General features: G+C 34.8%; 1 protein-coding gene across 1 annotated transcript; it reads left to right on the plus strand.

Annotated features, from left to right (window-relative positions):
• Positions 1-2,177: 2,177 nt before the first annotated feature.
• Positions 2,178-4,532, plus strand: LOC122044033 (zinc finger MYM-type protein 1-like). Its single transcript, XM_042604580.1, has one exon. The coding sequence runs from the start codon at positions 2,178-2,180 to the stop codon at positions 4,530-4,532; it is 2,355 nt and encodes a 784-aa protein (XP_042460514.1).
• Positions 4,533-12,315: the final 7,783 nt, after the last annotated feature.

Below are 12,315 nucleotides of genomic sequence, written 5' to 3' on the forward strand. Positions count from 1 at the left end.
CAAGCTTTTGTATCCTAACCACTAGAGAGGTGACCAGGTCGATGCTATAGTTGTGGAGTTTTATGCACATGTCTAACAAGTGCACTCAAAATCAAATTGTCTACTTTCATGGTATGTAATTAGGGTAAAAGGAGAATTTGTTACAAAGAGAGTGACAAACTCCACCTCAATTGCAGTTATAATTAAGCCAACCACACTAATAATAAAAACAAGCTTACGACAAGTTTGTAAGAATCAACATTTGCAAAAACCAAAGTAAGCAAAAATCAACATAAGAGCCACACGAGTGGGCTGAAAATAACATCATGTTCCAGAAATCAACCACGAGAAGTAAATCCCATTCTTGTCCACCATCTCAATTAAAAGAGTAGCTTTGCGTGCGACTAACTGCAAACGAAGGGCGCAGCGGCCGCTGCGCCGGGCAACGAGCAACCACACTAACCTATGAAGTATACCTATCTCTGTACCAAAATGTATGTTCTCACCTCCATGTTTGACAAATGTGTCAAACGCATGCTAGTAAGGTATCAAAATTGTGTTTAAGTCTATTTAAAATAATTGGCTCAAAAGATGACTATTTTGACTAGATTATAAACACAAAGTAATAAATACATGATGAATATTGTATTTAAGTCTATATTAAAAAGTTGAACCAAAGGAAAACTATTTTGACCAAATAATAAACACGAGGCAATAATTTCATATTAAATATTGTTCTAAGATCCATGGAAAATAATCTGACTAAAGGAAGAGTATTTTTGGCAAGCTAATTAGGTTCAATGTATGCAAGTAAATGTGTAATATCCTTCTCTTATATATGTTATTCATGCATACAATATATCGAGTTTATCGACAGAAATTATTAATTAGCATTTATTATCATTTGTGAGTACCACTTATAAATTGATATTTCTTGCCCAAAGACTAAATATCAACGTTGTGTTAGGTGTCTGATTATAAGTCTACTTGTATTTGTATATGTATATGTATTTATGGCTTGTTTATTAATTATACACATCTTCCTTTCTGTCAATCTTAACAACATTCTTATGCTCATTGACACAAACTCCAAAATATAGAAAGATTATGACAGTTGAAGTGTGTGATTCATGTAATGCTTTTGGTATTATTTTGCATATATTTTGTCTCATGACAATTATGACAATTGTCATAATTGTCATAGTGTCATAATGTTTTCATCTCTTTTGCATTAATTTCATGTAATTTGGAGATCTTCTCTTTGAATGATTTTGTTAACAGAATGTGAATTTCGAGTAAAAATGGAGACAAAGAAGCGGTTGAAGCACACATTCCAACATGATGCTTAGTCTAACCGTGTCCCCTAACATGACCATAGCCAGTGGCAGAGCTTACACGGGCCCAGTGTGGGCAACTGCCCACACTGGGCCCGGACAAAAAAATATATATTATTAGTCTTTTTTTACCCTAAGTCAACCACTCAACCCTAATTAAATTAATCACTCTCTAACCTTGCGACGAACGACTTCTCCCGTCTCCAAGCCAAACCTGCAGAGGCCATAGCCAGAGGCTCAGAGGAACACCGAACATGAATTGGGAGAAAAGTATCGTGTGCGACGACGCCGTCGACTACACGCCGGCAAGCTACGGCAACCTCACAAATGCCTCCCGAAATACCCATCTTCAATAGTCAGTCTTTCCTCGCCAGCCGACGACCGTCGCCTCCTTTTCGACTTCATCTTCCTCCTTTGCTGCCGCACTCCATAGCAATCTAAGAAGCCCAAGGACCCAAGGTAACCCTTAAGGCCTTAACCCTAAATGTTTTTTTTCCTGTTCCAAAAAAAAAAACGACGAACTGGCGAAGTACTTCTAAGTTCTAACTTCTGTTTCCACTTTCCACAACTCATATTAAATAATTTTCAATAAAAAGTTATCTATATATTATTTTTTTTCTACTATATGTTGATAATGCTTACAAAATTAAGAACTACAGCCACTAATGTGATAGTTAATTATGAGAGAATTTTTTTTTCTTTTGCAATAATTATTCATATACAAGGCTGTGCACGGGTAAAAAAGTATGGATAAATATTAAATCTCTGCTATGTTAATTAAATATATAATTTTAGAATTTTGTTTAAGTTTGGATTGTTAATTCATTTTTTATTTATTTATATTAGGAAATCACTATGTCTACAATGCATAGATTTTTTAAAAGAAAAGTTCCAGAACCGGAAGAACAAAATACTAGAAATGTTACAGTTGGAGAATTTGATTTTTCACAACTACCAACAGATCCTGGACTAAGGATTCCCATTTGTTCTTATAATGCTAACATTAGGGATCAAGTTCGAAGGATATATTTGCAAAAAGGCCCATGTCAACCTTCAGGTTATGAATTCCCAAAACGAAAATTTGGAGTAAGCCAATTTAGACGGTTCAATCCTTCATGGTTTAAGGAATTTGGCGATTGGTTGGAATATAGTATAGAAAAAGATGCAGCGTATTGTTTGTATTATTATCTTTTCAAGACAACTAAGGGAAAACAAGCAGGAGGAGAGACTTTTGTTAGCGAAGGATTCACAAATTGGAAGGGTAAAGATAGATTAAATATTCATGTTGGCCAACATGATAGTGAACATCATAAAGCTCGAATGAATTGTGAAGCTTTGATGAATCAAGATGAACACATCCAATCAATTTTGCACAAACAGTCAAAGCAAATGCAAAGTGATTATCGTATCCGTCTCACTGCTTCGATTGATTGTATTAGAGTTTTGTTGCGACAAGGGAATTCATTTCGGGGTCATGATGAGACTGAAGGTTCTCTTAATCCGGGTAACTTTCTTATTCAACTGGAGTTTTTAGGTGCTCATAATAAAGAGATTAATGATGTGATATTGAAAAATGCTCCTAAAAATTGCAAGTTAACATCACCGGATATTCAGAAGGATATAGTAAGGGCTTGTGCAACTGAAACAATTAATGTTATTATCAAAGATATTGGTAATTCATTATTCTCTATTTTAGTTGATGAATCTCGTGATGTGTCAATGAAGGAGCAAATGTCAGTTGTTTTGCGCTATGTGGATAGTAGTGGGCATATAAATGAGTGTTTTATTGGAATTGAACATGTTACTAATACTACAACACTCTCACTTAAAGCTGCTATTGATAAGATGTTCGCTAAATATAATTTGAGCATATCTAATGTGAGAGGACAAGGTTTTGATGGAGCAAGTAATATGCAAGGTAAATTTAATAGTCTAAAAGCACTCATTTTAAAGGAGAACCCATATGCATTTTACATACATTATTTTGCCCATCAGCTTCAACTAGCTCTTATAGTTGTGGCCAAGAAAAATCTTCCAATTTCTAATTTCTTTCGTATTGTTGGTGATGTGGTAAATGTTGTTGGATCATCCTGCAAACGTTCTGATCTTCTTAAGGAGAAACATTCAAATTTTATTGTTGAAGCACTAGAGAGAGGTGAAATTTCAAGTGGTCGAGGGCTTAATCAAGAAACTACCCTTCAACGTGATAGGGATACACGTTGGGGGTCACATTACAATTCTTTGAACAGTTTGATTTCTATGTTCTCTGCTGTCAGTGATGTGCTTGAAATGATTTCAGAAGATGATTCCAGTTCTCCTGATCAAAAAACTGAGGCATTTAATTTATTGGAGTCAATACTTTCATTTGATTTTGTATTCAATCTACACTTGATGAAACATGTCTTAGGGATTTTGAGTGAATTGTCGATGGCATTACAAAAGAAAGATCAGGATATTGTAAATGCAATGGATTTGGTACAAGTATGCAAACACCGACTCCAAAATATGAGAGAAGATGGTTGGGATTCGTTTTTAGAAAAGGTTCACTATTTTTGTCAACAACATTACATTGATTATCTCAAAATGGATGATATGTTCACACGTTGGGCACCACGTGGTCGTCCCCATCGTAATCCACCAGAAGTGACAAATTTACATCACTATCGAGTTGATTTATTTTATGGTGTTATTGATATGCAACTTCAAGAATTAAATGATCGTTTCTCAGAGGCAAGTACAGAGTTACTTCTTTGTGTAGCTTGTTTGTGTCCACAAAACTCTTTTATAGCTTTTGACAAAAAAAAATTGTTGCAACTGGTTGAGTTTTATCCACAAGATTTCTCAAGATTTGATCTTCTCGTACTTGATGATCAACTTGAAACTTATATATGTGATATGCATTCTAACAAAACATTTCAAGGATTGAAAGACCTCTGTGATCTTTCAAAGAAGTTAGTTATGTCAAAGAAAAGTATGGTGTATCCATTGGTTTTTAAGCTTTTGACATTAGCATTAGTTTTACCAGTTGTGACTGCGTCTGTAGAGAGAGTGTTTTCTGCCATGAGAATTGTGAAAGACAGGTTACGCAATCGAATGAGTGACGATTGGATGAATGATAGTCTTATTGTCTATGTAGAGAAAGATATATTTCTAACGGTTGATAATGAAGCTATTATACAAAAGTTTCAAAATATGAAGACTCGAAAAGAAAAATTGTAAGGTAATTATGTGTGATGTTTGATTTCATATTGTATGCTTTGTTAACAAAAGAATTAGCTTCTTGACTTAAACTCTTTACAACTCTCCTTTGAAATAAATTTATTCTTTAAAAAATCATGTAGTTTTACTAATGCTGAATATGTTATGTTATCACTCACAAGTATAATTTTTAGCTTTCCATTTTGAATTTTCATGGCAAGTGTTAATTTGTCTTATTCATTTGTAGCTATATTTCTATACATATTTCATCAATGTGGATGATGTTGGCTTGATGCTTGAAAATTATGAACAACTTTTGAGTGCATCTTATAACCAAGAATCTTTTTGAAGATGGTGGAATAGATAGTTTTTTTGATATTAGGAAGGATAATCCGGTCGGACAAGTTCAACGGGTTAGTTTTCATTTTGTCATTTGTGGTTTAATTATTATGTCAGTGTTTATGCATCATGTTCTGTTGTATTATATATTGCTTAGTCTTTGTTAATCTTTAATTTTATACCATGCATAATTTTACAATTATAAAATTTTAATTTTGTTTTACTTTATTAAATATATTATATTATTGCCTACACTCAACCAATATCCTAGCTCCGCCCCTGACCATAGCCATTAAACGAAGCAAGGATAGGGTTTCCAATATCTTCCACAGGTAGACCATGCCAAGGGGCACGACCGTGTCTTTTGCTTTTGCATAAGAAGAACACCAGAATAGGACACGGTTTGGCTGTGCTTTCTCTCACGACCATGTCTGACCCCTTCCTGCGGAGCTGAGAGACACATGGTAATTCTTATTATATACCCCTAGATTTTTTTTTAACTGTTTATTTTATTTTTTCTATTTTTTGTATAAGTTAAGGGGAGGTGAGATAATTGAAAATTTTATTTCTATACTTATATACAAATAATGAGCGTCATTGCAATTTTCATTCACTTATTATATTGCATTTTATTTTAACCCTAACTTTAACTTAGGTTGATGCACATCAAAAAAGAAGAGATTGTAAGTATCCCATGATAGTTTTGATGTGGTCAACAAAGTTAAGTTAGGTCTTGTTATGTTTGTTGCCTTGTATCTAAATATGCAGGAATTTAGGAGTACAAGAAGTTGAGAGAAAGACGTAGTGGACGAGAAGGATGGTACGGGAAGCGAGTTGACAGACTCAGTACATCTGAGGGATGAGAAACTACAGAAGAGACCATCGACGGATGAGAAGGATGTGCGCGGTGCTTTCGAGGGATGAGAAGCCGGAGCGGATGTCCGCTCGAGGAGAAGGCGATGGGTTTTGGTGGGTCCAATTCCGAATGACTGAAATCACCCACACGAAGCTGCTGGAGTATACTAGTAGTTGTTGGAGGCACCTTCTAGGAGATTGAAGGCTCCTTTGAGCCCTTATGGAAGGCACCTTCAAGCATGTTGAAGGCACCTTTAATACTCGTTAGCCAAAGAACACCTTGTTTGCTTGATCTCTTGTTGCTTGAAATGTCTCTTGATCGGTTGGAAATGCAATATCACTTCTTCCTCAATGTCATATGAACCGACACCGAAGAGTCTTGTGAGTGTTGTCTTCAAGCCTTTGCGAAAAGACTCTTACACCATTGTTCCACATCAAATCCAATGCGGTTAGGGAAAAGCCCAATCGATTAGGGTTTCTCCTAATCGACACCTCTAATCGATTAGGCTTTTTTTCCTAATTGATTGTCACATTACTAGACCGTCCAACACCTATAGAACAATTCTTTTTTTTGAACTCTAATCGATTGGTGAGTCATCCCAATTGATTCAGAGAGCCTTAATCAATTACCCAATCGATTCTACAACTCTATGTTCACTCGCAAAAAGGCTTTAATTGATTAGTCCAGTCGATTAAGCCTTAATCGATTTTCTTGATCGATTCTCTCTTTTCATGACAAAACATTGCCTAATCGATTGACCCAATTGATTAGTAGTGGATGACTCGATTGAGGTCAGTCGATTCAGCCTTATTTTCATGAATTCCTCTTCGTGAATCTCCTAGCCCTAATCGATTGGTCCAATTGATTAGACTTGGCTCAATTGATTGACCAATCAATTCAGACCGTTTCTGTGTTTTTGCAAGAACCTCATAATCAATTACCTAATCGACTAGCTTAGGTCCAATCAATTACCCCAACCGATTGCCTAACCCTAATTTGCTTAATCCAAGTCTAGGGGTTCCTTGCTCAACATCTGATCAACAGTGGCCTATTGGGACTTACCTACCAAGTGTCTAGTAAAACTTTGACCCACTTGGACTTTGCCAACTTTTCGTTGGACTTCTAATCACCAAGTGTGATCCTCCTTGATCCACTTGGATTTTCCTCATGCCTAACCGTAGTTAGGGCTTTTATATTACCAACGTGCAGTCATCCTTGACTCATTTGGACTTTCCTTTGCCTAACCATAATTAGGACTTTTCTTTGACAACGTGCGATCCTCCTTGACCCACTTAGATTTTCCTTTGCCTAACCGCAGTTAGGACTTCTTTTGGTCAACGTGCAGTCCTCCTTGATCCGCTTGGACTTTTCTTTACCTAACTGTAGTTAGGACTTCCCTTTACTTACTATGATCCTCCTTGATCCACTTGGACTTTTCTTTGCCTAACCGCAATTAGGACTTGCCTTGTCTAGCCTCCAATTAGGACTTTCTCAGTCAAGCATCTGGTCCTCCATGACCTACTTGATTTCTTCTCACCCATTGTCCCACATATTGTCCAAACATCAAAATTCAAACTCGAATTCACTTGACCTTAGTCAAACTGGTCAACCTTGATCCGAGGATGATTGCACCAACAATCTTTCTCTTTTTAATTTTTGATAATATATTTAAGTTACGTTAACCCGTATTAGCCCAACTCCATTCTTCATCCCATGTCAAAGCACAAATGTGGATTTCTAACTTAAATCCCACATTTTCTCTCCCTTTAGTACACATCAAAAATTTTTCCCGAGAGTCAATTTAGTCAAAGTAACTTAATGAAAGTTTCATACCTTTCATTGTATCCTATGCTCACCCTTGAGCATATATCGTATGCTCACCCTAGAGCATTCATTTGTTTCAATAAAGATTTCCAATCTTCCATTAAAAAAATATAAATCATACTTTTAAGGAGAAACTTTTCCTTAAAATATGTTCCAAACTTCTATCATTATACCAACAATTTAGAATTTCTAAATCTTTAGGAACCCCAAAATTAAAGTTCTAAGGTTGAAAATTTAACTTTGAATCCAAACCTCCTCATAAACTTCAAATTAGTCTCATTTGACCATTCATTTCTTATTGTTATCAAGAAAATTACCCTTAAATACTTATCAAATCACTTTAGAGGGTTAGAAATAGTTAACTCGACTAAATGAGGCTTAATGAACTGAAATCAGACCACTTAAACCAAAATTATCCGTTGTAATTGATTGGTTTAAGCTACCAATATATTATAACATCTCTGAATCGATTGAAGTTGGGATTCAATCGATTACCGCGTGTTAATCAATTGTTCTAATCTATTACTCACTATTAATTGATCACCTGATTGATTCTGTGAACATCTGTGATCGTGAAAATGCTTCACTAATCAATTACCTAATCGATTGGTGTACAACAATCGATTGCCTCAATCGATTGTTGTATCTGATTTTTTTATTTCAATTTCAGCTCAAAATTTATAAATCCATAAATAATTCTACAAAATTCTACTTATATCATATATTATCATGGAAAAATAGTTTTCTATGAAAATAACCCCTATTTTCATAGATTTATATAAAATTTAAAACCATTGAAAACTTCAATGTTTCACTCTACTTTGTGTCTGACTAATCAATGGTGATTCTTATCAAAAGATAGAGTTCACCAAGGTTTTCCAAAATAATTTAAAAATATTTTTTAAAATAAATTTCCAACGATGATCTTTGGGCTAAATACACATGACTTGTACATTTATTTTCCCCATGATTGAACTTCACATAATCTTATGTTTTAATGATACTAAAATTCCAAAAAGATGTACTAAATCAATATCTTGAGGTTTGTTCATCTTCCTAATATCTCACTTATATATAATGTGTCTCAAAACCACATACAAGTCAAACTTATGGTCTTATAAGATGTAAAATAAGTTTTCCCATAAACTAAGGGATCATGTATATCTAACTAGGTAAATTAACTTTGATGATCTAACCTAGGATGTCAATTGATGTCATTTTTATTAATTTCAAGAAATTAAAAAAATGCATGAAAATGATTGACATATATCAAATGCATATTTCGAAAAAGAAATCTATCACATCTAAATGATGCATGTATGACAGGATATATTATATTTTTCATAAACATATGAATGCAAAAGCAATGATGTCATAGCATATGATAGGACATTCAATCATGACAATTTTAGTATAAATAAAATACCTAAATTTTCTATCTAAGTATCACTAGTTAATTGCTAAATTTAAATCCTAAGTTGCCCTTATCCCCTTAATAAATTGCCAAAATTTCAACTTAATATGACTTCTATCCTAATTGTGCCAATTTAATTTAGTCAAAATCTTTAAATTTTTGCACATCTTACTCTTCCAAAGAGTAAACCTTAAACCTTCATTTTTAAGGTGTAGTAATACCTTGAAAATGCCCCCAAAGTACCAACTTTACCAAACTTGAGTTAACTACTCTTCTAATTAGAGTTGACGCTCTCTAAATCCATCTAGGGTGTAGAGAACACAATTTTAGGAATCCAAAATCTATTGGTGCTTCTTGGGTGTTCTAGATTTTCATTAGTAATAACTTCCCTTAATACCTTCCTAATGACCTTCCTAGGCTTCTTAGAAGCCTTGGTCTCACTAGTCTCTTCAACTCTAGGAATAACTTCTCTTATGACTTTCTTAATGAGTTTCTTAGGCTTCTCAAAAGCCTTAGGCATATTTGTCTTTTCGAGATTACTTCTAGGGATAACTTCCCTTGTTACCTAAACTTGACTCTTATACCTAGGGTTAATTCCATAACCATATGGAACTCTATGGTACGAGGGCACATTCTTTTTAGCTTTTGGTTTGTATCCTAAACCTCTCTTGTCATTCAATGACTCTTTCCTTTCTATCCTTAGATTTTTTTATTTTGACTCTTTAAAGATATTTTCCATTATTTTAAGGGTCTTTTTTAATTTATCAAGTCTTGACCCCAACACTTGATTTTCTATCCTTAAATCCTTAATTTTAGTTTTTTCTTGATTTCCTTGGATATTTTTATTTTTAGGCATATACCTAAATTTATTAGAGTTCTTGCCTAAATTGTTAGCTACCTTCCTAGTCTTAGGTGAGATAGTCCTAGCATGAAATGATTTATAATTTATCCTAGGGTTTTCATGTTTTCTATTTTCATGATAAATAACATTAAAATGGTAGAATTTATTTCTAGCATGCTTTTAATTATTATTTAAAGAAATATCATTTACTAATGGTACCTCAGTGTTGTTCTTTGAAGCTCCCCCTTCAATTGAGTTTCCTCTCTTATTAAGTCTTCCCTTATGACATTGATTCCGATAATGCCCCTTTTGATTGCAAGTGAAACACATAATGTGCTCCTTGCCTTTATGTATCACAGGTAAGACCTTCTTTAGGTTCTCCTTACCCTTGGGTGCCACTTGGGTCTTCTTCTTTCTCAATTTAGGACACTTGCTCTTATAGTGTCTATTCTCCCTACACTCAAAGCATATGATATAACTTTTATCTTTACAAATTGAAATTTTTATACATTTTCTTGTAGGGATGACACATGATCCTTCTTCATTTGACCCAGAAGTAGAGACTTCTTCTTGTTCCGATGTCAACGAACTATGCTCCCTCTTAATACTAGAAGTGGATGCTTCTTTGATTTCATCCTCTGATGTTGAATGTTTCTCAACCTCTGAATCTTCATGCCTATGAAATAAAGAGTTGCCCTTTTTGCCTTTGTCATTACTTTTCGTTGAGAATGGATCTTCATGAAGTTTTGCCAATTTGCTTCATAGCTCCTTGGCATCTTGAAATTCTCCAATTTTACACAATATGGTGCTTGGCAATAAGTTAACAAATAATTTGGTTACCTTGTTGTTTGCCTCACACCTCTTGATTTTCTCCTCGTTCCATTTCTTCTTCTTGAGGAACTTTCTGTTTCCATCAATTGGAGTTTGAAATCTCTCCATTAGAGTAAACCATTGTTCTATCTCCATCATAATAAAATTTTCATCCTTTAATTTCCAAAGGTCAAAACTCCTAATCCCGTAGGGTGGAGGTGCTCAGATATCATATCTGAATCCATCTCGGAAATTCATTTGAAGTTAAGCTCATTTATGATGAATCTTTGACCGTTGAAATTTGGGGCTTCACTTCAAAACTTCTTCCTCTAGCTCGTTGCTCTCTAGGCGATTAATCCAATAAAGTGTGACATCACTCTAATACCACTTGTTGGGAAACTTTGAGAGCTAGAGGGGGGTGAATAGCTTCAATCGCTTCATTGATGATGATTTCCAGTGGATATCTTGAAGCGAAGACTCACCAATGCTAACACTTGGATTTTACTTGATATCCACATCCTTGAGGTGACTAATCTAAAGATCCACACAGTGCACACACTCAACTATGAAAAACTCTCCTTCTCGGAAACACTCTAAAGGTGGAGAAATCTCGTACAAACTCAAACACACAAGAATACAATAAGAACAAAGAAATGAAAACACACTACAATGAACACCTTGTTTGCTTGATCTCTTGTTGCTTGAAATGCCTCTTGATCAGTTAAAAAAGGAACAACACTTCTTCCACAATGTCCCAAGAGTCACCACTAAAGAGTCATGTGAGTTTTATCTTCAAGCCTTTGCAAAAAATCCTTTTCTAGGGTTCACTCAACACTTTTAATCGATTAGCCTTTTTCCTAATCAATTGTCATGCCATCCGACCGTCCAACACCTGACTTGACACCTTTAATCGATTAGGCTTTTCCCTAATCGATTGTCATGTCATCCGACAGTCCAACACCTGACTCGATGCCTTTAATTGATTAGGCTTTTCCTTAATTGATTGTCATATCATCCGACCATCCAACACCTACAGAACGACTCTTTTTTCGAACCCTAATTGATTGACGACTCATTCTAATTTATTTAGATAGCAGATTACCCAATCAATTCCGCAACTCTCTGTTCACTTGTGAAAATGTCTTAATGATTAGCCCAATTGATTAAACCTTCTTAATTGATTGGCTCAATCAATTCCCTCTTCTCGTGACAAAAAACTACCTAATCGATTGAGCTAATCGAATAATAGTGGCTGAATTGATTGGGGCAATCGATTCAGCCTTATTTTTGTGAATTCCTCTTCGTGAATCTCCTAGCCTTAATTGATTGGTCCAATTAATTGGGTTTGTAACGACCCAATTTTTCCTATTTCAAGTTTTAAAAGTCCATAAAAATATTTGAAAATATTTTTAAAATATTCTAGAGATTTTTAGGAATTTTTAGAGTATTTTTACGTAATTTTTGGAGGTCGTTTAGTATGTTTACAAAAAGAAAGAAGTTTTGACCAAAAATGTGGAAGTAGAGACTCGAACCTAAGACCTCCGGCCGAACTTGACTTAACCGAATGCAGTCAACCAACTGGGCTGCACGTGATTTGTTAACTAAGTATGTAGCGAGATGTATTTAAGTTATTGTAAAGGGCAAAAATAAAACCTAGGTTATAAAGGGTTAAGTGTTTTTCCCGTGACCTAATCCCATCTCTTCTCCCTTCTTCCATCCC

This window comes from Zingiber officinale, chromosome 2A (genome assembly GCF_018446385.1).
Source record: "Zingiber officinale cultivar Zhangliang chromosome 2A, Zo_v1.1, whole genome shotgun sequence".
In the NCBI taxonomy this organism is placed as follows: Eukaryota; Viridiplantae; Streptophyta; class Magnoliopsida; order Zingiberales; family Zingiberaceae; genus Zingiber; species Zingiber officinale.